Genomic DNA, 25,719 nt, shown 5'->3' with positions numbered 1-25,719 from the left:
CACCCGGCTTCATACTGCACATAATCGGAAGTGCTGGGACTTCTGATCAGCGGTGACAGCGGACACATGTACGCGCATTACCGCTGATGATGCTGTATTAAATAGCATGTTGGTACGTCCTTGTGGGCGTGCTAACATGCTAAGAGGGCGGAATGGGCATAGGAACTAACGCCCTTGCAACTAGTCCTTGCGCTATATGCTACTGTATCTAGTAGCATAGATAGAGATCTTTAGAAAAGTATTTCTAAAGATCCTTTCTGATATGCTAATGAGTGCAGGGACTAGTAGCAAGGGCATTAGTTCCTGAGCTCATTCCACACTCTTAGCATGATAGCATGAGAGCATGCCCCCAGCGGAGTGCTAACATGCTATTCAGTGCCCATTGCCCAGTGTCATCATAGGTAGTGATGTGTGTACCTGTGTCCGTTGCACCGCCTCAGAACGCCGGGCATAGGGTAAATGCACATGATCAGAAGTTCCCAGAACTGCCAGTCATGTGCACTGCACCAGTTTAAAGCTGGGACGCATACACCCAGCTTCATAGTGCGCATGACCGTAAGGCCATGTGTTCACGCTGCGGAAAATGCGCGGATTTTGCCGCGGATTTCTCGCGGAAAAGCCACGGATTTTCCGAAAATCTGCAGCAGCAGCACTTCCAAGCCAATTCAATGGCATTTTGGAAATGCTGTGTCCATGCTGCTGATTTTTCCGCGGCGGATTTGCCGCGGATTTTGATCCGGAAAAATCTGCAGCATGTCAATTATTGTTGCGGATTTTGATCCGGATTTTGGCTTCAGAATTGGGGGGAAAAAAAAATCCGCATCAAAATCCGCGGCAATTCCGCGGTAAATCCGCAGTAAATCCGCGGCAAAAATAAGGTGCGGATTTTCATGCAGAAAAATCCGCAGCAACATTCTACCGTGGACACATAGCTTAAGTCCGGGGATCATGCACACTGAGCCGAAATCCATAATCGGGCGTGCTGGCAGCAGAGGTGAGTGCTACCATACCTGTGACGCTGCACATTCATTAGCATGTTAGCATGCCCACAGGGACATGCTTACATGGTAAGGGGGCCGACTAGCCAAGCAAACTAACGCCCAGAGGACTAGTCCCTGCGCTCATTAGCATATAATGAAGGAAGGATCTTTAGAAATACTTTTTCTAAAGATCCCTTTATCTATGCTACTAGATACAGGGACAGTTAGGCACCCAGAACTGCTCGTGGTCCTGGGTGCAAATTGCACCTGACAGGTTCCCTTTAAACAAAAAATTAGAAACCCTCCAACTAAAGTTTTGGGTTATTGAGCATATATACAAGACATGATGTACGCATGATAAAATATGAGTTATGTTTTTTTGGGAAATATCTCATTGCTTTGGTCCAGTTCTTTATGTGTCTCGGTCTCTAAAAACCCAAAGAAATGATAAGGGGCAGAGAACATGGAGAATAGACTTATCCCCTTATCTTAACATCACATTTGCTATGAATCCATTGTCAGTTATACAAATAGAACTCTGAGACAGTTCATGTGAAAATTATTCAGAATTTATCCTATGGGTTATGTGGAGCTCTTATGCCATGTAATCACTACCAGTTTTACATCTTGTATCTTAAGCTGGTGTCACACATAACGACGACGACAACGACGTCGCTGCTACGTCACCATTTTCTGTGACGTTGCAGCGACGTCCCGTCGCTGTCGCTGTGTGTGACATCCAGCAACGACCTGGCCCCTGCTGTGAGGTCGCCGGTCGTTGCTGAATGTCCAGCTTCATTTTTTGGTCGTCACTCTCCCGCTGTGACACACACATCGCTGTGTGTGACAGCGAGAGAGCGACGAAATGAAGCGATCAGGAGCCGGCACTGGCAGCTGCGGTAAGCTGTAACCAGCGTAAACATCGGGTAACCAAGGGAAGACCTTTCCCTGGTTACCCGATGTTTACGCTGGTTACCAGCCTCCGCTCTTGCTGCCAGCGCCGGCTCCTGCACTGTGACATGTGGCTGCAGTACGCATCGGGTAATTAACCCGATGCATACTGTAGCAAGGAGAGCAAGGAGCCAGCGCTAAGCGCGGCTCCCTGCTCTCTGAACTGTGACATGTAGATGCAGCACACATCGGGTTAATTAACCCGATGTGTGCTGCAGGAGAGCAAGGAGCCAGCGCTAAGCGCGGCTCCCTGCTCTCTGAACTGTGACATGTAGATGCAGCACACATCGGGTTAATTAACCCGATGTGTGCTGCAGGAGAGCAAGGAGCCAGCGCTAAGCGCGGCTCCCTGCTCTCTGAACTGTGACATGTAGATGCAGCACACATCGGGTTAATTAACCCGATGTGTGCTGCAGGAGAGCAAGGAGCCAGCGCTAAGCGCGGCTCCCTGCTCTCTGCACATGTAGCACAGCGACCTTATGATCGCTGCTTCTGCTGTGTTTGACAGCTAAGCAGCGATCATAACAGCGACTTACAAGGTCGCTGTTACGTCACCGAAAATGGTGACGTAACAGCGACGTCGTTGTCGCTGTCGTTTAGTGTGACAACAGCTTTAGGTAGAAATAAAGCTGTAAAACCCAAACTTGGAATGAAAAATAATTATCCAAAATGCCAAACCTCTTGTGGTCCAATTAGATGGTTTAATAGATGGCCTGGGCTTTTGAGAAAGAACATCAGAATATCTCTATAAAACTATAATATTGGACTTATTGTCTTGAATCTTAACAGAAGCATGTAACTTTAAACAATTGGAGTCCCAGTCATTAGCCTTACACAGTGAATTTCAGAAAGGCACAGCTCAATCGTGATTTATTCTGGCATCTGGAACTATATTTTTTAGTATTATGTATACATCATTACTATTCTACTCTAAGGGGTACTTTGCACGTTGCGACATCGCTACTGCGATATCGTCGGAGTCAAATCGAAAGTGGCGCACATCCGGCGCCGGTAACAACGTCGCAATGTGTAAAGCCTAGGAGAGAAGATGAACGAGCGTGAAACAGTCAAAAATCGCTGATCTGTGACACGTCGTTCATTTTCATAATGTCGGTGCGTCCGCAGGTACGATGTTGTTTGTCGTTCCTACAGCTCCACACATCGCTGTGTGTGAAGCCGCAGGACCGACAAACATCTCCTTACCTGCGCCCACCGTCCACCGGCAATGCGGAAGGGAGAAGGTGGGCAGGATGTTTACATCCCGCTCATCTTCGCCCCTCCGCTTCTATTGGCCACCTGCCATGTGACGTCGTTGTGACGCCGCACTACCCGCCCCCTAAGGAAGGAGGCGGGTCGCCGGCCAGAGTGACGTCGCAGGGCAGGTAAGTGCGTGTGAAGCTGCCGTAGCGATAATGTTCACTACGGCAGCTATCACAAGATATTGCATGTGCGACGGGGGTGGGTACTATCGCGCTCGGCATCACTATCATCGGCTAGCGATGTAGCAGTGTGCAAAGTACCCCTAAGTGTTAAACAAGTAGAGATGATCAAACCCAAATTGTAAAGTTTGGTGTTTGTACTGAACACAGATTTTACAGAACACTCAGTGTCCGAGATTGGGTGCTTTACGTATGCAAGCTACACGAGCAAGTGTAAGGAGGTGGTCGGCAAGCATAGAACTTCCCCCTCCCTCGAAGAATTAACGACCATAATGTTTTACTATATTTAATGATGCTTATGTAGTAAGTGCGGCCGCCGGTGCCATCTAGTGGTTGATAGAGTATGGTGTTTTATTGAAACCTAGCTTTATTGATAATGTGTGTGTTAGAGTGAGGTAGAGTATGTTGTGTAAAGTGTAAGAACAGTAATAAGAATGTTGTAGACTAGGTTTAGTGCAACGTAGGGACAAGTGAGCAGGAGACGGTTAAGTGGCAGTGAATAGAATCTGCTGGTTAGGATGCAAGAGCCGGGTACCTCGGCCGCATCCCACAGCAAGTGCACCAGGGGTTCAAGAAGAGGTTAAGCGCCTGGGAGGAGTTTGGGAATTAAGTCCCTGGGACAGGGAAAAGTAAAGGGAGAGGAAGATGGCTGCCTGAGAGAGAAGTGAGATGTGCCGGAGTCGGACCGGTCCCCCCTAGAGCAGATCCTCGTTGTCGGCGAGACTGCTGGGCGAACATAGCGGTATGCGGGATCCTGAGAAACGAAACAGTGCAGAACTGGGTCCCTAGGAACTGTCAGGTTTGGACCAGTCTGCTGGGAGAGAACGAAGCCGGTAGCAGAAACAGCAGTAGAGTACAGATGTATACAGAAAGAGATGAACAAGAGAAAGGAAAAGAGAGAAAGGGTTTAAAATGGCTGCAACCTTTATGAAGAACAAATAAAGTTGTATTTAAGAAATATAAACCCTGATTTTGTCGTCTCCTTGCTTGAATCTGATCCCAGAGAGAGAAGAGACCGATTTTTTTCCAGTGGCAAGTAAGTGGAGGAACCCCCGACGTCCACGTGTCCTGTGTCCTACAACCTGCCTGTAGCAGGGCCAGGAGGCTGCACTTAGGTATGACACAGACCACGACTACAGCGCCCCCTGATGCCCTGTTACACTAGTATCACTGTGATCGGGTACGCTCGGGGCTCAGCCCAGTCTTTGAATGGCTTACACTAGGGATTATGTCAGCATTATCGGATGTAGTGTGTTAAAAAAGATTAAAAAACTTCTCTCTCTCTCGGAAGTAATATGTTTATGGCTGGCTGTATGTGGACGGAGACCCGAACTGACCAATCATTGACTTCCAATGGGGTTCAGGTCAAGTCCAGGTCCAGAACAGAATTTTATCTTAAGTCCAGCTGATCCCATCAAACCCGAACTTCAACGGATCCGCTCATCTTTAGTAACTGGCCATGCACTACTGTAAAATAGCCAAGAGCTCTCATACCTCTCCAAACTGGCTTTACGTTACATTCCCACTATGAGTATTTGCTGCAGTTTTAACACTGTGTATTTTCGCTGTACACAAAATCTCTTACATCTCCAGCAATGTGGAAAGATTTATTGAAATCTCATGCTCACTGCTTTTTTTGTTTTAACGAAGTATAAACTGAGCTGCGGTGCCTGTTTCTCAGTTTCTCTTGCTATAAATATTCGTTTTATTTGCAGGTTTTAAGCCGGAGTCACACTTGTGAGTGACAAGCGCATAGCTCGTGCGAGTCTCGCATCGCATCACCCGGCACGGACACACGCTCTCCCGACAGGAGCGGGTCAGCAGCAGGTATTTTTATGCAGCTGATATGCTCCTGTCCGGAGACTGGCAGTCCGTGCTAGGTTGGTGCGACGCGAGACTCGCGCGAGTCACTCACAAGTGTGACTCGGCCCTACCCATAATATTGAATGAGATGCGAAAAATCTGCAGATACAAAAAACACATGCGATGTACTGGGAAGTTTTCAGCTTCCAGGAATCGTGCACAGATCCTTCCAAGATGGGCCCAAGAATTATAAGCTGCAACATGAGGTGATGGTCCTGGATGAGGCACAACAATGGCCTCCGGATCTCATCACGGTATCTCTGTGTATTCAAAATGGCATCAATAAATTGCACCTGTGTTCGTTGTCATATTTTGTCATACCATGCCTGAGGAAGAGACCTGAGATGTCTCGAAATCTTGCTTTATAACATCATATTTTATTTTAGTTAGCCATTAAAAGGTATCACAACTACAAAATTTTAATTTTGTTTCTCTCACTGAGAACAATCAGTCGTTGTCCATAACATATGCCTGCCCATAGATTAACCCCACCATCACCATGGGCCACTTGATTCACAACGTTAACATCAGCAAATTTCTCACACATACGACACCGTACCAAGATTCATACGTAAAGAGAACATCTCTTCAACGTGGCAGACTCCATATAATAGGAGCATTTGTCCATTCAACGACAACGATCTGCAGTCAGGTGGAGACCCCGATGAGGACGACGATCAGCAGATGAGCTTCCCTGAGACGGTTTCTGACAGTTTGTACAGACATTCTTTGGTTATGCACCGATTGTTGCTGCCACTGTCAGGGTGGCCGTTCCTAAATGATCTTGGAGGTGAAGATTAGAGTTGAGCGCGGTTCGTGGTTCGTGGTTCTCCAGTTCTAGGCTCGAGTGATTTTGGGGCATGTTCTAGATCGAACTAGAACTCGAGCTTTTTGCAAAAGCTCGATAGTTCTAGAAACGTTCGAGAACGGTTCTAGCAGCCAAAAAACAGCTAAATCATAGCTTGGTTTCTGCTGTAATAGTGTAAGTCACTCTGTGAATCAAACTATTATCACATTTCAGTGTATAGTGTGCGTGAACAGCGCCTTCAGATCACTGCTGTTTCTATAATTTTTTTTTTTTTTTCTTGTCTTCCTTCCCTAAGCGCGCGCGTCTTGTGGGGCGGGCCAGCATGTCAGCCAATCACAGACACACACACAGCTAAGTGGACTTTGAGCCAGAGAAGCAACGGCATGTGTGATAGGATCTGCATGTCACATGTCCCTGCATTATAAAACCGGACATTTTCTTCACGGACGCCATTATCTGCCTTCTGCGTCTTTGGTGTCAGACATCACTGTCGCAGCTCCGTCATCCTGAGTCCTATAGCCGATACAGCTGTATGCGCTGCATACACAGCGTTAGACAGCATAGGGATAGCACTTTCCATCAGTCCTTTTAAGGGCTCAAACCGGCAGGGTCAGAGTTAAGGTGACAGGTCCTGAAAACAGCGACAGCGTCTGTGTAGCTAAGGTCAGGGATTTCCTCGCTGCATTTCCCCATTAGGAGGGAATAGAAAGGCAGGCTTCCATTCCTCTACCCAGAGCACCACAATCCTGCCACTGTACCCTCTTGTCCTCTGCACACTCCAACTCATAACTAAGCCATTATACTAGCAAACACTCAGTGTACCTAGTGGCATCCTATCTGTGGCTATTGGACTTTGCTTTAGTCCCACTAGTGCCAAGACATTTGCAGAGCGCATCTGCCTGCGTTGCACACTCCAACTAATTATAACTAAGCCATTATACTAGCAAACACTCAGTGTACCTAGTGGCATCCTATACGTGGCTATTGGACTTTGCTATAGTCCCACTAGTGCCAAGACATTTGCAGAGCGCATCTGCCTGCGTTGCACACTCCAACTAATTATAACTAAGCCATTATACTAGCAAACACTCAGTGTACCTAGTGGCATCCTATACGTGGCTATTGGACTTTGCTATAGTCCCACTAGTGCCAAGACATTTGCAGCACGTCTGCCTGCGTTGCACACTCCAACTAATTATAACTAAGCCATTATACTAGCAAACACTCAGTGTACCTAGTGGCATACAAAAAGTGGCTATTGGACTTTGCTATAGTCCCACTAGTGCCAAGACATTTGCAGAGCGCATCTACCTGCGTTGCACACTCCAACTAATTATAACTAAGCCATTATACTAGCAAACACTCAGTGTACCTAGTGGCATCCTATACGTGGCTATTGGACTTTGCTATAGTCCCACTAGTGCCAAGACATTTGCAGCACGTCTGCCTGCGTTGCACACTCCAACTAATTATAACTAAGCCATTATACTAGCAAACACTCAGTGTACCTAGTGGCATACAAAAAGTGGCTATTGGACTTTGCTATAGTCCCACTAGTGCCAAGACATTTGCAGAGCGCATCTGCCTGCGTTGCACACTCCAACTAATTATAACTAAGCCATTATACTAGCAAACACTCAGTGTACCTAGTGGCATCCTATACGTGGCTATTGGACTTTGCTATAGTCCCACTAGTGCCAAGACATTTGCAGAGCGCATCTGCCTGCGTTGCACACTCCAACTAATTATAACTAAGCCATTATACTAGCAAACACTCAGTGTACCTAGTGGCATCATATACGTGGCTATTGGACTTTGCTATAGTCCCACTAGTGCCAAGACATTTGCAGCACGTCTGCCTGCGTTGCACACTCCAACTAATTATAACTAAGCCATTATACTAGCAAACACTCAGTGTACCTAGTGGCATCCTATACGTGGCTATTGGACTTTGCTATAGTCCCACTAGTGCCAAGACATTTGCAGCACGTCTGCCTGCGTTGCACACTCCAACTAATTATAACTAAGCCATTATACTAGCAAACACTCAGTGTACCTAGTGGCATCCTATACGTGGCTATTGGACTTTGCTATAGTCCCACTAGTGCCAAGACATTTGCAGCACGTCTGCCTGCGTTGCACACTCCAACTAATTATAACTAAGCCATTATACTAGCAAACACTCAGTGTACCTAGTGGCATACAAAAAGTGGCTATTGGACTTTGCTATAGTCCCACTAGTGCCAAGACATTTGCAGAGCGCATCTGCCTGCGTTGCACACTCCAACTAATTATAACTAAGCCATTATACTAGCAAACACTCAGTGTACCTAGTGGCATCCTATACGTGGCTATTGGACTTTGCTATAGTCCCACTAGTGCCAAGACATTTGCAGAGCGCATCTGCCTGCGTTGCACACTCCAACTAATTATAACTAAGCCATTATACTAGCAAACACTCAGTGTACCTAGTGGCATACAAAAAGTGGCTATTGGACTTTGCTATAGTCCCACTAGTGCCAAGACATTTGCAGCACGTCTGCCTGCGTTGCACACTCCAACTAATTATAACTAAGCCATTATACTAGCAAACACTCAGTGTACCTAATGGCATCCTATACGTGGCTATTGGACTTTGCTATAGTCCCACTAGTGCCAAGACATTTGCAGCACGTCTGCCTGCGTTGCACACTCCAACTAATTATAACTAAGCCATTATACTAGCAAACACTCAGTGTACCTAGTGGCATACAAAAAGTGGCTATTGGACTTTGCTATAGTCCCACTAGTGCCAAGACATTTGCAGAGCGCATCTGCCTGCGTTGCACACTCCAACTAATTATAACTAAGCCATTATACTAGCAAACACTCAGTGTACCTAGTGGCATCCTATACGTGGCTATTGGACTTTGCTATAGTCCCACTAGTGCCAAGACATTTGCAGAGCGCATCTGCCTGCGTTGCACACTCCAACTAATTATAACTAAGCCATTATACTAGCAAACACTCAGTGTACCTAGTGGCATCCTATACGTGGCTATTGGACTTTGCTATAGTCCCACTAGTGCCAAGACATTTGCAGCACGTCTGCCTGCGTTGCACACTCCAACTAATTATAACTAAGCCATTATACTAGCAAACACTCAGTGTACCTAGTGGCATCCTATACGTGGCTATTGGACTTTGCTATAGTCCCACTAGTGCCAAGACATTTGCAGCACGTCTGCCTGCGTTGCACACTCCAACTAATTATAACTAAGCCATTATACTAGCAAACACTCAGTGTACCTAGTGGCATACAAAAAGTGGCTATTGGACTTTGCTATAGTCCCACTAGTGCCAAGACATTTGCAGAGCGCATCTGCCTGCGTTGCACACTCCAACTAATTATAACTAAGCCATTATACTAGCAAACACTCAGTGTACCTAGTGGCATCCTATACGTGGCTATTGGACTTTGCTATAGTCCCACTAGTGCCAAGACATTTGCAGAGCGCATCTGCCTGCGTTGCACACTCCAACTAATTATAACTAAGCCATTATACTAGCAAACACTCAGTGTACCTAGTGGCATCCTATACATGGCTATTGGACTTTGCTATAGTCCCACTAGTGCCAAGACATTTGCAGCACGTCTGCCTGCGTTGCACACTCCAACTAATTATAACTAAGCCATTATACTAGCAAACACTCAGTGTACCTAGTGGCATCCTATACGTGGCTATTGGACTTTGCTATAGTCCCACTAGTGCCAAGACATTTGCAGAGCGCATCTGCCTGCGTTGCACACTCCAACTAATTATAACTAAGCCATTATACTAGCAAACACTCAGTGTACCTAGTGGCATCCTATACGTGGCTATTGGACTTTGCTATAGTCCCACTAGTGCCAAGACATTTGCAACACGTCTGCCTGCGTTGCACACTCCAACTAATTATAACTAAGCCATTATACTAGCAAACACTCAGTGTACCTAGTGGCATCCTATACGTGGCTATTGGACTTTGCTATAGTCCCACTAGTGCCAAGACATTTGCAGCACGTCTGCCTGCGTTGCACACTCCAACTAATTATAACTAAGCCATTATACTAGCAAACACTCAGTGTACCTAGTGGCATACAAAAAGTGGCTATTGGACTTTGCTATAGTCCCACTAGTGCCAAGACATTTGCAGAGCGCATCTGCCTGCGTTGCACACTCCAACTAATTATAACTAAGCCATTATACTAGCAAACACTCAGTGTACCTAGTGGCATCCTATACGTGGCTATTGGACTTTGCTATAGTCCCACTAGTGCCAAGACATTTGCAGCACGTCTGCCTGCGTTGCACACTCCAACTAATTATAACTAAGCCATTATACTAGCAAACACTCAGTGTACCTAGTGGCATACAAAAAGTGGCTATTGGACTTTGCTATAGTCCCACTAGTGCCAAGACATTTGCAGAGCGCATCTGCCTGCGTTGCACACTCCAACTAATTATAACTAAGCCATTATACTAGCAAACACTCAGTGTACCTAGTGGCATCCTATACGTGGCTATTGGACTTTGCTATAGTCCCACTAGTGCCAAGACATTTGCAGAGCGCATCTGCCTGCGTTGCACACTCCAACTAATTATAACTAAGCCATTATACTAGCAAACACTCAGTGTACCTAGTGGCATCCTATACGTGGCTATTGGACTTTGCTATAGTCCCACTAGTGCCAAGACATTTGCAGAGCGCATCTGCCTGCGTTGCACACTCCAACTAATTATAACTAAGCCATTATACTAGCAAACACTCAGTGTACCTAGTGGCATCATATACGTGGCTATTGGACTTTGCTATAGTCCCACTAGTGCCAAGACATTTGCAGCACGTCTGCCTGCGTTGCACACTCTAACTAATTATAACTAAGCCATTATACTAGCAAACACTCAGTGTACCTAGTGGCATCCTATACGTGGCTATTGGACTTTGCTATAGTCCCACTAGTGCCAAGACATTTGCAGCACGTCTGCCTGCGTTGCACACTCCAACTAATTATAACTAAGCCATTATACTAGCAAACACTCAGTGTACCTAGTGGCATCCTATACGTGGCTATTGGACTTTGCTATAGTCCCACTAGTGCCAAGACATTTGCAGAGCGCATCTGCCTGCGTTGCACACTCCAACTAATTATAACTAAGCCATTATACTAGCAAACACTCAGTGTACCTAGTGGCATCCTATACGTGGCTATTGGACTTTGCTATAGTCCCACTAGTGCCAAGACATTTGCAGAGCGCATCTGCCTGCGTTGCACACTCCAACTAATTATAACTAAGCCATTATACTAGCAAACACTCAGTGTACCTAGTGGCATACAAAAAGTGGCTATTGGACTTTGCTATAGTCCCACTAGTGCCAAGACATTTGCAGCACGTCTGCCTGCGTTGCACACTCCAACTAATTATAACTAAGCCATTATACTAGCAAACACTCAGTGTACCTAATGGCATCCTATACGTGGCTATTGGACTTTGCTATAGTCCCACTAGTGCCAAGACATTTGCAGCACGTCTGCCTGCGTTGCACACTCCAACTAATTATAACTAAGCCATTATACTAGCAAACACTCAGTGTACCTAGTGGCATACAAAAAGTGGCTATTGGACTTTGCTATAGTCGCACTAGTGCCAAGACATTTGCAGAGCGCATCTGCCTGCGTTGCACACTCCAACTAATTATAACTAAGCCATTATACTAGCAAACACTCAGTGTACCTAGTGGCATCCTATACGTGGCTATTGGACTTTTCTATAGTCCCACTAGTGCCAAGACATTTGCAGAGCGCATCTGCCTGCGTTGCACACTCCAACTAATTATAACTAAGCCATTATACTAGCAAACACTCAGTGTACCTAGTGGCATCCTATACGTGGCTATTGGACTTTGCTATAGTCCCACTAGTGCCAAGACATTTGCAGCACGTCTGCCTGCGTTGCACACTCCAACTAATTATAACTAAGCCATTATACTAGCAAACACTCAGTGTACCTAGTGGCATCCTATACGTGGCTATTGGACTTTGCTATAGTCCCACTAGTGCCAAGACATTTGCAGAGCGCATCTGCCTGCGTTGCACACTCCAACTAATTATAACTAAGCCATTATACTAGCAAACACTCAGTGTACCTAGTGGCATCCTATACGTGGCTATTGGACTTTGCTATAGTCCCACTAGTGCCAAGACATTTGCAGCACGTCTGCCTGCGTTGCACACTCCAACTAATTATAACTAAGCCATTATACTAGCAAACACTCAGTGTACCTAGTGGCATCCTATACGTGGCTATTGGACTTTGCTATAGTCCCACTAGTGCCAAGACATTTGCAGCACGTCTGCCTGCGTTGCACACTCCAACTAATTATAACTAAGCCATTATACTAGCAAACACTCAGTGTACCTAGTGGCATACAAAAAGTGGCTATTGGACTTTGCTATAGTCCCACTAGTGCCAAGACATTTGCAGAGCGCATCTGCCTGCGTTGCACACTCCAACTAATTATAACTAAGCCATTATACTAGCAAACACTCAGTGTACCTAGTGGCATCCTATACGTGGCTATTGGACTTTGCTATAGTCCCACTAGTGCCAAGACATTTGCAGAGCGCATCTGCCTGCGTTCCACACTCCAACTAATTATAACTAAGCCATTATACTAGCAAACACTCAGTGTACCTAGTGGCATCCTATACGTGGCTATTGGACTTTGCTATAGTCCCACTAGTGCCAAGACATTTGCAGCACGTCTGCCTGCGTTGCACACTCCAACTAATTATAACTAAGCCATTATACTAGCAAACACTCAGTGTACCTAGTGGCATCATATACGTGGCTATTGGACTTTGCTATAGTCCCACTAGTGCCAAGACATTTGCAGCACGTCTGCCTGCGTTGCACACTCCAACTAATTATAACTAAGCCATTATACTAGCAAACACTCAGTGTACCTAGTGGCATACAAAAAGTGGCTATTGGACTTTGCTATAGTCCCACTAGTGCCAAGACATTTGCAGCACGTCTGCCTGCGTTGCACACTCCAACTAATTATAACTAAGCCATTATACTAGCAAACACTCAGTGTACCTAGTGGCATCCTATACGTGGCTATTGGACTTTGCTATAGTCCCACTAGTGCCAAGACATTTGCAGAGCGCATCTGCCTGCGTTGCACACTCCAACTAATTATAACTAAGCCATTATACTAGCAAACACTCAGTGTACCTAGTGGCATCCTATACGTGGCTATTGGACTTTGCTATAGTCCCACTAGTGCCAAGACATTTGCAGCACGTCTGCCTGCGTTGCACACTCCAACTAATTATAACTAAGCCATTATACTAGCAAACACTCAGTGTACCTAGTGGCATACAAAAAGTGGCTATTGGACTTTGCTATAGTCCCACTAGTGCCAAGACATTTGCAGAGCGCATCTGCCTGCGTTGCACACTCCAACTAATTATAACTAAGCCATTATACTAGCAAACACTCAGTGTACCTAGTGGCATCCTATACGTGGCTATTGGACTTTGCTATAGTCCCACTAGTGCCAAGACATTTGCAGCACGTCTGCCTGCGTTGCACACTCCAACTAATTATAACTAAGCCATTATACTAGCAAACACTCAGTGTACCTAGTGGCATCCTATACGTGGCTATTGGACTTTGCTATAGTCCCACTAGTGCCAAGACATTTGCAGAGCGCATCTGCCTGCGTTGCACACTCCAACTAATTATAACTAAGCCATTATACTAGCAAACACTCAGTGTACCTAGTGGCATCATATACGTGGCTATTGGACTTTGCTATAGTCCCACTAGTGCCAAGACATTTGCAGCACGTCTGCCTGCGTTGCACACTCCAACTAATTATAACTAAGCCATTATACTAGCAAACACTCAGTGTACCTAGTGGCATACAAAAAGTGGCTATTGGACTTTGCTATAGTCCCACTAGTGCCAAGACATTTGCAGAGCGCATCTGCCTGCGTTGCACACTCCAACTAATTATAACTAAGCCATTATACTAGCAAACACTCAGTGTACCTAGTGGCATCCTATACGTGGCTATTGGACTTTGCTATAGTCCCACTAGTGCCAAGACATTTGCAGAGCGCATCTGCCTGCGTTGCACACTCCAACTAATTATAACTAAGCCATTATACTAGCAAACACTCAGTGTACCTAGTGGCATCCTATACGTGGCTATTGGACTTTGCTATAGTCCCACTAGTGCCAAGACATTTGCAGAGCGCATCTGCCTGCGTTGCACACTCCAACTAATTATAACTAAGCCATTATACTAGCAAACACTCAGTGTACCTAGTGGCATCATATACGTGGCTATTGGACTTTGCTATAGTCCCACTAGTGCCAAGACATTTGCAGCACGTCTGCCTGCGTTGCACACTCTTACTAATTATAACTAAGCCATTATACTAGCAAACACTCAGTGTACCTAGTGGCATCCTATACGTGGCTATTGGACTTTGCCATAGTCCCACTAGTGCCAAGACATTTGCAGCACGTCTGCCTGCGTTGCACACTCCAACTAATTATAACTAAGCCATTATACTAGCAAACACTCAGTGTACCTAGTGGCATCCTATACGTGGCTATTGGACTTTGCTATAGTCCCACTAGTGCCAAGACATTTGCAGAGCGCATCTGCCTGCGTTGCACACTCCAACTAATTATAACTAAGCCATTATACTAGCAAACACTCAGTGTACCTAGTGGCATCCTATACGTGGCTATTGGACTTTGCTATAGTCCCACTAGTGCCAAGACATTTGCAGCACGTCTGCCTGCGTTGCACACTCCAACTAATTATAACTAAGCCATTATACTAGCAAACACTCAGTGTACCTAGTGGCATACAAAAAGTGGCTATTGGACTTTGCTATAGTCCCACTAGTGCCAAGACATTTGCAGAGCGCATCTGCCTGCGTTGCACACTCCAACTAATTATAACTAAGCCATTATACTAGCAAACACTCAGTGTACCTAGTGGCATCCTATACGTGGCTATTGGACTTTGCTATAGTCCCACTAGTGCCAAGACATTTGCAGCACGTCTGCCTGCGTTGCACACTCCAACTAATTATAACTAAGCCATTATACTAGCAAACACTCAGTGTACCTAGTGGCATCCTATACGTGGCTATTGGACTTTGCTATAGTCCCACTAGTGCCAAGACATTTGCAGAGCGCATCTGCCTGCGTTGCACACTCCAACTAATTATAACTAAGCCATTATACTAGCAAACACTCAGTGTACCTAGTGGCATACAAAAAGTGGCTATTGGACTTTGCTATAGTCCCACTAGTGCCAAGACATTTGCAGAGCGCATCTGCCTGCGTTGCACACTCCAACTAATTATAACTAAGCCATTATACTAGCAAACACTCAGTGTACCTAGTGGCATCCTATACGTGGCTATTGGACTTTGCTATAGTCCCACTAGTGCCAAGACATTTGCAGAGCGCATCTGCCTGCGTTGCACACTCCAACTAATTATAACTAAGCCATTATACTAGCAAACACTCAGTGTACCTAGTGGCATCTTATACGTGGCTATTGGACTTTGCTATAGTCCCACTAGTGCCAAGACATTTGCAGAGCGCATCTGCCTGCGTTGCACACTCCAACTAATTATAACTAAGTTGCATTGTCAGGGATATTTATTCTTTATTATTCTGCTGTTAATAAAGCTAGACCACCACTGCAATCTTCACCACCTCTCAATTTTTACTACCACATTTTCAGTCCACAATCTTGTCGCAATCAACATGAGTGGCAAAATGACAGATGCTGGTGGAAAGGGGAAGAGGCGTGGTGGAAAAGGCAAAAAAGGTTTTGTCCGTGGGGAAGGTGGCAAAGCTCCATTATCATCTGCTGAAGATAGACCATCTACCAGCAAAAGTAAGATGTCTACTACTTACCGTGGACAATCCGATATGCTCCCTTTTTTACGAACACGAACAACAGGAAGAAAGGTAGATGATGGGCAAAAAATGAAAATGCTTGAATGGATCTCAAGTGGTCCAACAAGTGCCCTCTCAGCCACTTCAAGTACCGCATCCAAAAAACACCAGTCCTCTGAGTTGTCATCCCAATCACACTTGATTTCTCCTAGCTCTGAAGTCTCCATCAGCCCTGCACAGTATGGTGGAACTGAGATGGCTGAGTCTGCAGAGCTGTTCAGTCACACTATAGCCTGGGAATCAGAGGTCTGCTCCCAAGCTACAGTGAGTACAGAACAGGAAATGGTCTGCAGTGATGCCCAGAACCTTTGTGACTCTGATTCAGGCCGTGAGGACCAAGTTTCTGAGCATAATGTTGACCCTTTGTCACAAACTGTAACACCTGTGGTTATAGACAATGAGGAACATACTGATGAAGATGAGACGCAGATACCCGATTGGGATGACAACTTAAATATTCGGTCAGGGCAAGAAGAGGCTCGGTCTGAGGGGGAGGGGAGTGCAAACACAACAATTGATGATGACGTTCTAGATCCCACCTACTGTCAACCCCCAGTCAGGCACTCGAGGAGGTCAACAGAGGCGGTGGAGGAGGATGCAACCGACGACGAAGTTACCTTGCGCCTTCCTGGACAGAGTCGGAGCACTGGTAGCACGTCTACAACTGCATCCTCAGCCACCACTCTGCCTATGAGCATTATTCGGGGTGGATCAATAGGTCGCATGGCCTCTAAGCCTTGCCTAGCCTGGTCCTTTTTTGACATCGAAAAAGATCGCCCAAATCATGTGATATGTAACATTTGTCATGATTCTCTTAGTAGAGGTCAAAACCTCAGCAGTTTGACAACTTCTTCCATGAATAAATATCATAAGTCCCGGTGGGAAGCTCACCGTGCTGCAATGCGGCCTAGCGGAGCGAACCATCCACCGCCCGCCCCTTCCAGTGCATCCGCGCGCTCTTCATCTTCTAGGACTGTGGGGACAGCTGTCACACCTGCTTTTCCACGCAAAACTTCCACCACTGTAACCGCAACAGGCAGTTTGCTTGTAAGGTCGTCAGTTGGTTTGGAAGGGGAAACAAGTGAGTGTGTACAGCTCTCTCAGACATCGATAGCACCAACGTTGGATCAAGGCAACATCATGTCTCCGCCTGCACTTTCCTCACAAACCTGGATTTTTCCAGGGACACCCTACTCAACACCGTCTACACACAGCAGCCAGATCTCTGTCCCTCAGATGTGGTCAAATAAAAGGCCACTTCCTCCGACCCATGACAAAGCTAAGAGGTTGACTCTATCCCTCTGTAAGCTGTTGGCTACCGAAATGCTGCCTTTCCGCCTAGTGGACACACAGGATTTTAGAGACCTTATGTCTGTCGCTGTGCCCCAGTACCAGATGCCTAGTCGCCACTACTTCTCTAAGAAAGGTGTGCCCGCGCTACACCAGCATGTCGCACACAACATCACCGCTTCCTTGAGAAACTCTGTGTGTGAACGGGTGCATTTCACCACCGATACTTGGACCAGTAAGCATGGACAGGGACGTTACATGTCGCTGACTGGGCACTGGGTAACTATGGTGATAGATGGTGAAGGGTCTGCTGCACAAGTCTTGCCGTCCCCACGACTTGTGTGTCAATCCTATGTCTGTCCAAGTTCCGCCACAGCTTCTGCATCCTCCACCTCATCTGGGTCCTCCACCTCCGCCCCAAGCCTGCCTTGTCAGGCCACCAGCGTTCTCACTGCGCAGAAGGAATCACGCACCCCTCATTACTATGCTGGCAGCAGAGCGCAACGGCATCAGGCGGTCTTTAGCTTGACATGTCTTGGGAATAAGAGTCACACAGCTGAGGAGTTGTGGTCAGCTCTGCGGTCCGAGTTTAATAAATGGTTGTCTCCACTCAACCTGCAGCCTGGTAAGGCCGTGTGCGACAATGCTGCAAACCTGGGTGCGGCACTTCGCCTGGGCAAGGTGACACACGTACCTTGTATGGCTCACGTGTTGAACCTTGTCGTCCAGCAATTTTTAACACACTATCCCGGCCTAGATGGCCTTCTGAACAGGGCACGAAAACTGTCAGCTCACTTCCGCCGTTCAAGCGCCGCAGCAGAGCGACTTGCATCGCTCCAGAAGTCTTTCGGCCTGCCGGTTCATCACCTGAAATGCGATGTGGCGACACGCTGGAATTCAACTCTCCACATGTTATAGCGACTGTGGCAGCACCGCAGAGCCCTGGTGCAATACGTCATGACGTATAGCCTGGGCCAACGAGATGCAGAGGTGGGGCAGATCACCCTGATGGAGTGGTCTCAGATCAAGGACCTATGCACCCTTCTGCACAGTTTCGACATGGCGACGAATATGTTTAGCTCTGACAATGCCATTATCAGCATGACGATTCCAGTCATTTACATGCTGGAGCACACGCTAAACACTATTCGGAGTCAGGGGGTGGGACAACATGAAGGGGAGGAACTACAGGAGGATTCATATGCGCAAGGGACAACAACATCACCAAGGTCCAGACGTTCATCATCACCAACGCAGCAGGCATGGGACCATGGGAGACAGGGATCGACAAGGGCGCATAGTAGCAGGCGAAATGTTGAGCAAGGTGCAGGAGAACATGAAGAAATGGAGGACGAACTGTCCATGGACATGGAAGACTCAGCGGATGAGGGAGACCTTGGTCAAATTTCAGTTGAAAGAGGTTGGGGGGAGATGTCAGAGGAAGAAAGAACGGGTAGCACCTCTATGCCACAAACACAGCGTGGACTTGGTCCGCATGGCTGCGCAAGACACATGAGTGCCTTTTTGTTGCACTACCTCCAACATGACAGTCGTATTGTCAAAATTAGAAGTGATGATGACTACTGGATTGCCACACTATTAGATCTCCGGTACAAGTCCAAATTTTGTGACATAATTCCAGCCATAGAAAGGGACGCACGTATGCAGGAGTATCAGCAGAAGCTGTTACTCGATCTTAGCTCGGCTTTTCCACCAAACAACCGTGCAGGTGCAGGGAGGGAATCTCCCAGTTGTAACTTGACAAACATGGGACGGTCTCGTCATCTTCAACAGTCTACCCGTACCAGTAGGACCGTATCTGGTGCCGGTAACAGCAATTTTATGGAATCTTTTCATAATTTTTTTAGACCCTCTTTTGCAAGGCCACCAGAGACAACAAGTCTGACACATAGTCAACGGCTGGAGAGGATGATACAGGAGTATCTCCAAATGAACATCGATGCCATGACTGTGCAACTGGAGCCTTGCTCCTTTTGGGCTTCAAACCTAGAAAAATGGCCAGAGCTCGCAACTTACGCCTTGGAGATTTTGTCGTGTCCAGCTGCCAGCGTTGTCTCTGAACGTGTATTCAGTGCTGCTGGGTGTGTGCTGACAGATAAGCGCACGCGTCTGTCCAGTGACAATGTGGACAGACTGACGTTCATCAAAATGAACAAGTCATGGATCCAGAAGGAATTTACTACCCCTGTGTCATCCTGGGGAGAGTAAATGCTTGTTGATTTGGAATGTGCTTGATGCAAATCAAAACATCCTGTTTGCAACTAGGGCCCAAGTGCTGCCACTGATGGGGTGGGTGTCTGTGTGGCCCAATTTTTGGAAAAAAGGGAGACTCCGCTTGGAGTAACCCTTGCTTGCTGTGTTTTTAAAAGAAGCCAAGATGAACAGAGCTGGGATCAGGAAAGACTTTGCTACCTACCCCGGTGTCATGCTGGGGACGGTTAATTATGGCGTATTTTTGAATGTGCTTGATGCAAATGTAGCTGTGAAGTGTACAACTAGGGCACAAGTGCTGCCACTGAATGGGTGGGTGTGTGGGGCCCAATTTTTTAAAAAAAGGGAGACTCCGCTTGGAGTAACCCTTGCTTGCTGTGTTTTTAAAAGAAGCCAAGATGAACAGAGCTGGGATCAGGAAAGACTTTGCTACCTACCCCGGTGTCATCCTGGGGACGGATAAGAATGGCGTATTTTTGAATGTGCTTGATGCAAATCAAAACATCCTGTTTGCAACTAGGGCCCAAGTGCTGCCACTGATGGGGTGGGTGTCTGTGTGGCCCAATTTTTGGAAAAAAGGGAGACTCCGCTTGGAGTAACCCTTGCTTGCTGTGTTTTTAAAAGAAGCCAAGATGAACAGAGCTGGGATCAGGAAAGACTTTGCTACCTACCCCGGTGTCATCCTGGGGACGGATAAGAATGGCGTATTTTTGAATGTGCTTGATGCAAATCAAAACATCCTGTTTGCAACTAGGGCCCAAGTGCTGCCACTGATGGGGTGGGTGTCTGTGTGGCCCAATTTTTGGAAAAAAGGGAGACTCCGCTTGGAGTAACCCTTGCTTGCTGTGTTTTTAAAAGAAGCCAAGATGAACAGAGCTGGGATCAGGAAAGACTTTGCTACCTACCCCGGTGTCATGCTGGGGACGGTTAATTATGGCGTATTTTGGAATGTGCTTGATGCAAATCTAGCTGTGAAGTGTACAACAAGGGCACAAGTGCTGCCACTGAATGGGTGGGTGTGTGTGGGGCCCAATTTTTGGAAAAAAAGGGAGACTCCGCTTGGAGTAACCCTTGCTTACATTGTTTTTAAAAGAAGCCAAGATGAACAAGTCATGGGTCAGCAAAGACTTTATCTACCTACCCCGGTGTCATCCTGGGGACGGATAAGAATGGGGTATTTTGGAATGTGCTTGATGCAAATCTAGCTGTGAAGTGTACAACTAGGGCACAAGTGCTGCCACTGAATGGGTGGGTGTGTGTGGGGCCCAATTTTTGGAAAAAAAGGGAGACTCCGCTTGGAGTAACCCTTGCTTGCTGTGTTTTTAAAAGAAGCCAAGATGAACAGAGCTGGGATCAGGAAAGACTTTGCTACCTACCCCGGTGTCATCCTGGGGACGGATAAGAATGGCGTATTTTGGAATGTGCTTGATGCAAATCTAGCTGTGAAGTGTACAACTAGGGCACAAGTGCTGCCACTGAATGGGTGGGTGTGTGTGGGGCCCAATTTTTGGAAAAAAAAAGGAGACTCCGCTTGGAGTAACCCTTGCTTGCTGTGTTTTTAAAAGAAGCCAAGATGAACAGAGCTGGGATCAGGAAAGACTTTGCTACCTACCCCGGTGTCATCCTGGGGACGGTTAATTATGGCGTATTTTGGAATGTGCTTGATGCAAATCTAGCTGTGAAGTGTACAACTAGGGCACAAGTGCTGCCACTGAATGGGTGGGTGTGTGGGGCCCAATTTTTGGAAAAAATGGGAGACTCCGCTTGGAGTAACCCTTGCTTGCTGTGTTTTTAAAAGAAGCCAAGATGAACAGAGCTGGGATCAGGAAAGACTTTGCTACCTACCCCGGTGTCATGCTGGGGACGGTTAATTATGGCGTATTTTGGAATGTGCTTGATGCAAATCTAGCTGTGAAGTGTACAACAAGGGCACAAGTGCTGCCACTGAATGGGTGGGTGTGTGTGGGGCCCAATTTTTGGAAAAAAAGGGAGACTCCGCTTGGAGTAACCCTTGCTTACATTGTTTTTAAAAGAAGCCAAGATGAACAAGTCATGGGTCAGCAAAGACTTTATCTACCTACCCCGGTGTCATCCTGGGGACGGATAAGAATGGCGTATTTTGGAATGTGCTTGATGCAAATCTAGCTGTGAAGTGTACAACTAGGGCACAAGTGCTGCCACTGAATGGGTGGGTGTGTGGGGCCCAATTTTTGGAAAAAAAGGGAGACTCCGCTTGGAGTAACCCTTGCTTGCTGTGTTTTTAAAAGAAGCCAAGATGAACAGAGCTGGGATCAGGAAAGACTTTGCTACCTACCCCGGTGTCATGCTGGGGACGGTTAATTATGGCGTATTTTTGAATGTGCTTGATGCAAATGTAGCTGTGAAGTGTACAACTAGGGCCCAAGTGCTGCCACTGATGGGGTGGGTGTCTGTGTGGCCCAATTTTTGGAAAAAAGGGAGGCTCCGCTTGGAGTAACCCTTGCTTGCTGTGTTTTTAAAAGAAGCCAAGATGAACAGAGCTGGGATCAGGAAAGACTTTGCTACCTACCCCGGTGTCATCCTGGGGACGGATAAGAATGGCGTATTTTTGAATGTGCTTGATGCAAATGTAGCTGTGAAGTGTACAACTGGGGCACAACTGCTGCCACTGAAGGGGTGGGTGTGTGTGGGGCCCAATTTTTGGAAAAAAGGGAGACTCCGCTTGGAGTAACCCTTGCTTACATTGTTTTTAAAAGAAGCCAAGATGAACAAGTCATGGGTCAGCAAAGACTTTATCTACCTACCCCGGTGTCATCCTGGGGACGGATAAGAATGGCGTATTTTGGAATGTGCTTGATGCAAATCTAGCTGTGAAGTGTACAACTAGGGCACAAGTGCTGCCACTGAATGGGTGGGTGTGTGTGGGGCCCAATTTTTGGAAAAAAAGGGAGACTCCGCTTGGAGTAACCCTTGCTTGCTGTGTTTTTAAAAGAAGCCAAGATGAACAGAGCTGGGATCAGGAAAGACTTTGCTACCTACCCCGGTGTCATCCTGGGGACGGATAAGAATGGCGTATTTTTGAATGTGCTTGCTGCAAATCTAGCTGTGAATTGTACAACTGGGGCCCAACTGCTGCCACTGAATGGGTGGGTGGGTGTGGGGCCCAATTTTTGGAAAAAAAGGGAGACTATGCTTGGAGTCACCTTGCGGTGTTTTACATGATTTTAGAATGGCGTGCCATGCCTATATCTGTGTGTCCTCCTCTTTTTCCTTGTCCAGCTGTTTTGTTTTCGCATGAGTATATGTCCTTGTCACTTTCCAATGTGTTTGAGTTGTTTGTCACCTTTTGGACACCTTTGAGGGTGTTTTCTAGGTGTTTTACTGTGTTTGTGATTGCCTGCCATTGTTTCCTATTGGCTCGAGTTCGGTTCGTCGAACGTTCGACGAGCCGAACTCGAACGGGAGGTCCGTTCGGCGAACCGACCTCGAGCCGAACCGGGACCGGTTCGCTCATCTCTAGTGAAGATGCTGGATGTGGAGGTCCTGGGCTGCTGCAGTTAAATGTGGTCTGCAGCTGTGTGCTGGTTGGATGTACTGTAAATTCTCTGAAACGCCTTAGGAGATGGCTTATACCAGAGAAATGAACTTTCAATTCACAGGAAACAGCTCTGGTGGACAGTCCTGCAGTCAGTATGCCAATTGCATTCTCCCTCCAAACTTGCAATATCTGTAGCATTGTGCTGCATGATAAAACTGCACATTTTAGAGTGGCCTTTATTGTGGGCAGCCTAAGGCACACCTAAGGTACACACAATTATGCTATCTAACCAGCATCTCATCTTAATATGCCACACCTGTGAGGAGGATGGATTATCTTGGCAATGGAGAATGCTCACTAATGCAGATTTAGACAAGTTTGTGAACAATATTTGAAAGAAAAAGGCCTTTTCTGTACATAGAACAAGTCTTAAGTGGGCTTTACACGCTACGATATTACTAGCAATTGCTAGCGATATCGTACGCAAAAGCACCCGCCCCCCGTTGTGCATGCGATATTGTGGGATTGCTGCCGCAGCGAACATTATCGCTACGGCAGCGTCACACGCACTTACCTGGTCGGCGGCGGCGCTGTGACTGCCGAACAATCCCTCCCTCAAAGGGGAGGTGCGTTCGGCGTCACGGCGACGTCACCGCAACGTTACTAAGCGGCCGGCCAATCAGAGCAGAGGGGCGGAGATGAGCGGGACTAACATCCCGCCCACTTCCTTCCTTTCTCATTGCGGGCAGGACGCAGGTAAGGTGAGGTTCCTCGCTCCTGCGGTGTCACACATAGCGATGTGTGCTGCCGCAGGAACGAGGAACAACATCTATAAACAACCATTAACAATTTTTGGTTTTAGGACGACCTCTCCATGGTGAACGATTTTCACCACTTTGGAGGACGTTTAAGGTCGCTGGTAAGTGTCACACGCTGCAATTTCGTTAATGACGCCGGATGTGCGTCACTAACAACGTGACCCCGACGATAAAACATTAACGATATCGTAGCGTGTAATGCCCCCTTTAGATCTTTAAGTTCAGCTCATGAAAAATGGAAGCAAAAACAAAAGTGTTGTGTTATATTTTTGTTTAGTAGATACTGTATATGTGTCTATATAAAAAGTCCTTAACTTTCATAAATTGAAGCTGTTATTGTCCAAATCTCATTATCTCCATGGTAAGGATATTATTATAATGTTATAATTTGTTTTTTTCCTGAAGGACCAGAAGGGGCTTTGTTTGAACATTCTGTGGAAACCCCTCTTGTCAGAGCCGAGTCCTCTAAACAACTCAGGTACCGATTTTTAATAATACTGATTTTATATTTATACTTTTAGTCATTTTTAGACTCCCACTATGACAGTGGTAAGTGATGAGACCCCATTCTCGACATAGCTCCAGGTCTCATAGGTGGGGCAAACTAAGAAGAACCCCAGCACTCAAATGGTAGACAAATATGGTAATTTTGAATATTTTTATTAGTATTTTTTTGATAATCTGCAAAAAGTGCACCAAGTAATTTAGCAAAACACCTGACGTTTCGGCTACTGGAGCCTTTTTCAAGGTTTTGCGTGTAGGTAAATGAGAGGCGACATGGGTCACTGGCAGACTGCCATCAAGGACATGCTGTGAGGTGCCACACTTTTGCAGTATATCAAATTTGACCAAAGGTCAGGAAGGAAATGATGGAAATGTAATGCCTCTGTATGTGAGGGCCTAGGGAGGAGGAAGAGTCCTGGTGGAGTAGTGGTAACAGCACTGCTGTTTGATATACTGCAAAAGTGTGGCACCTCACAGCGTGTCCTTGATGGCAGTCCACCAGTGACCCATGTCGCCTCTCCTTTACCTACACGCAAAACCTTGAAAAAGGCTCCAGTAGCCGAAACGTCAGGTGTTTTGCTAAATGACTTGGTGCACTTTTGCAGATTATCAAAAAAATACTAATAAAAATATTCAAAATTACCATATTTGTCTACCATTTGAGTGCTGGGGTTCTTACTTCTTAGTTTGTCCATTTACCCCTATAGCACCTATTTACTTATAGTTGTTGAGCCTGGCTTATCCTGCCTTCATAGGTGGGGCAGGCATCTCTCATACATTTACCATATGGAAAAATATAGAGTTGAGCAAATTTATTCAAGTGGAATTGAATTTTTCTTGAATTTTACAAAACTTCCTATGTTTCAGAATATAAATATTTTTCATTTCGCTCCAAGCAATTCAACAAAATAGGGGCTAGCTGGCGCAATTTAGCTGCACCGTAGAGAGCTGCAAAAAGGTTAAAAATTAAATTAATAATCAAATCAACACTCACCTGTCTTGCTGGCCCTGCAGACCACAATCTGGACCTCCACAGCTCTTCTTGATGACTTTCTCGGTTTCACGCGTATTCTTTGCTCTCCTTCACTTTTAGCCGACTAGATGTATGACGTCCCTAGATGCAGTGCTGTTGCAGCGGATGTTGTGACCTCACTTTGTGCATCGATGTACACAATGCGTCATGACTAGGTCTCCTGGAACGCATGTGTTAACGTCATGCCACTCATAGTTGTGCAAAAAATGTATGACTTCTGGCATTTTTTTGCAGGTTTTGGCCAGCTTAGGAGGAAAGG

The 25,719-nt window shown here is 46.4% G+C and overlaps 1 protein-coding gene across 2 annotated transcripts in view; it reads left to right on the top strand.

Moving 5' to 3' along the window:
* The window catches only part of SGCG (sarcoglycan gamma), a 383,560-nt gene that overhangs the window by 332,982 nt on the left and 24,859 nt on the right, over positions 1 to 25,719 (top strand). For both annotated transcript variants that reach the window (XM_075337388.1, XM_075337389.1), the window contains exon 6: positions 24,329 to 24,401. In XM_075337388.1, coding sequence (XP_075193503.1) covers positions 24,329 to 24,401 — 73 coding nt within the window. The remainder of the gene's footprint in view (positions 1 to 24,328; positions 24,402 to 25,719) is intronic.

The sequence above is a fragment of the Anomaloglossus baeobatrachus genome, chromosome 2 (assembly GCF_048569485.1).
Source record: "Anomaloglossus baeobatrachus isolate aAnoBae1 chromosome 2, aAnoBae1.hap1, whole genome shotgun sequence".
In the NCBI taxonomy this organism is placed as follows: domain Eukaryota; kingdom Metazoa; phylum Chordata; class Amphibia; order Anura; family Aromobatidae; genus Anomaloglossus; species Anomaloglossus baeobatrachus.
This window is presented reverse-complemented; position numbering and strand designations above follow the sequence as displayed.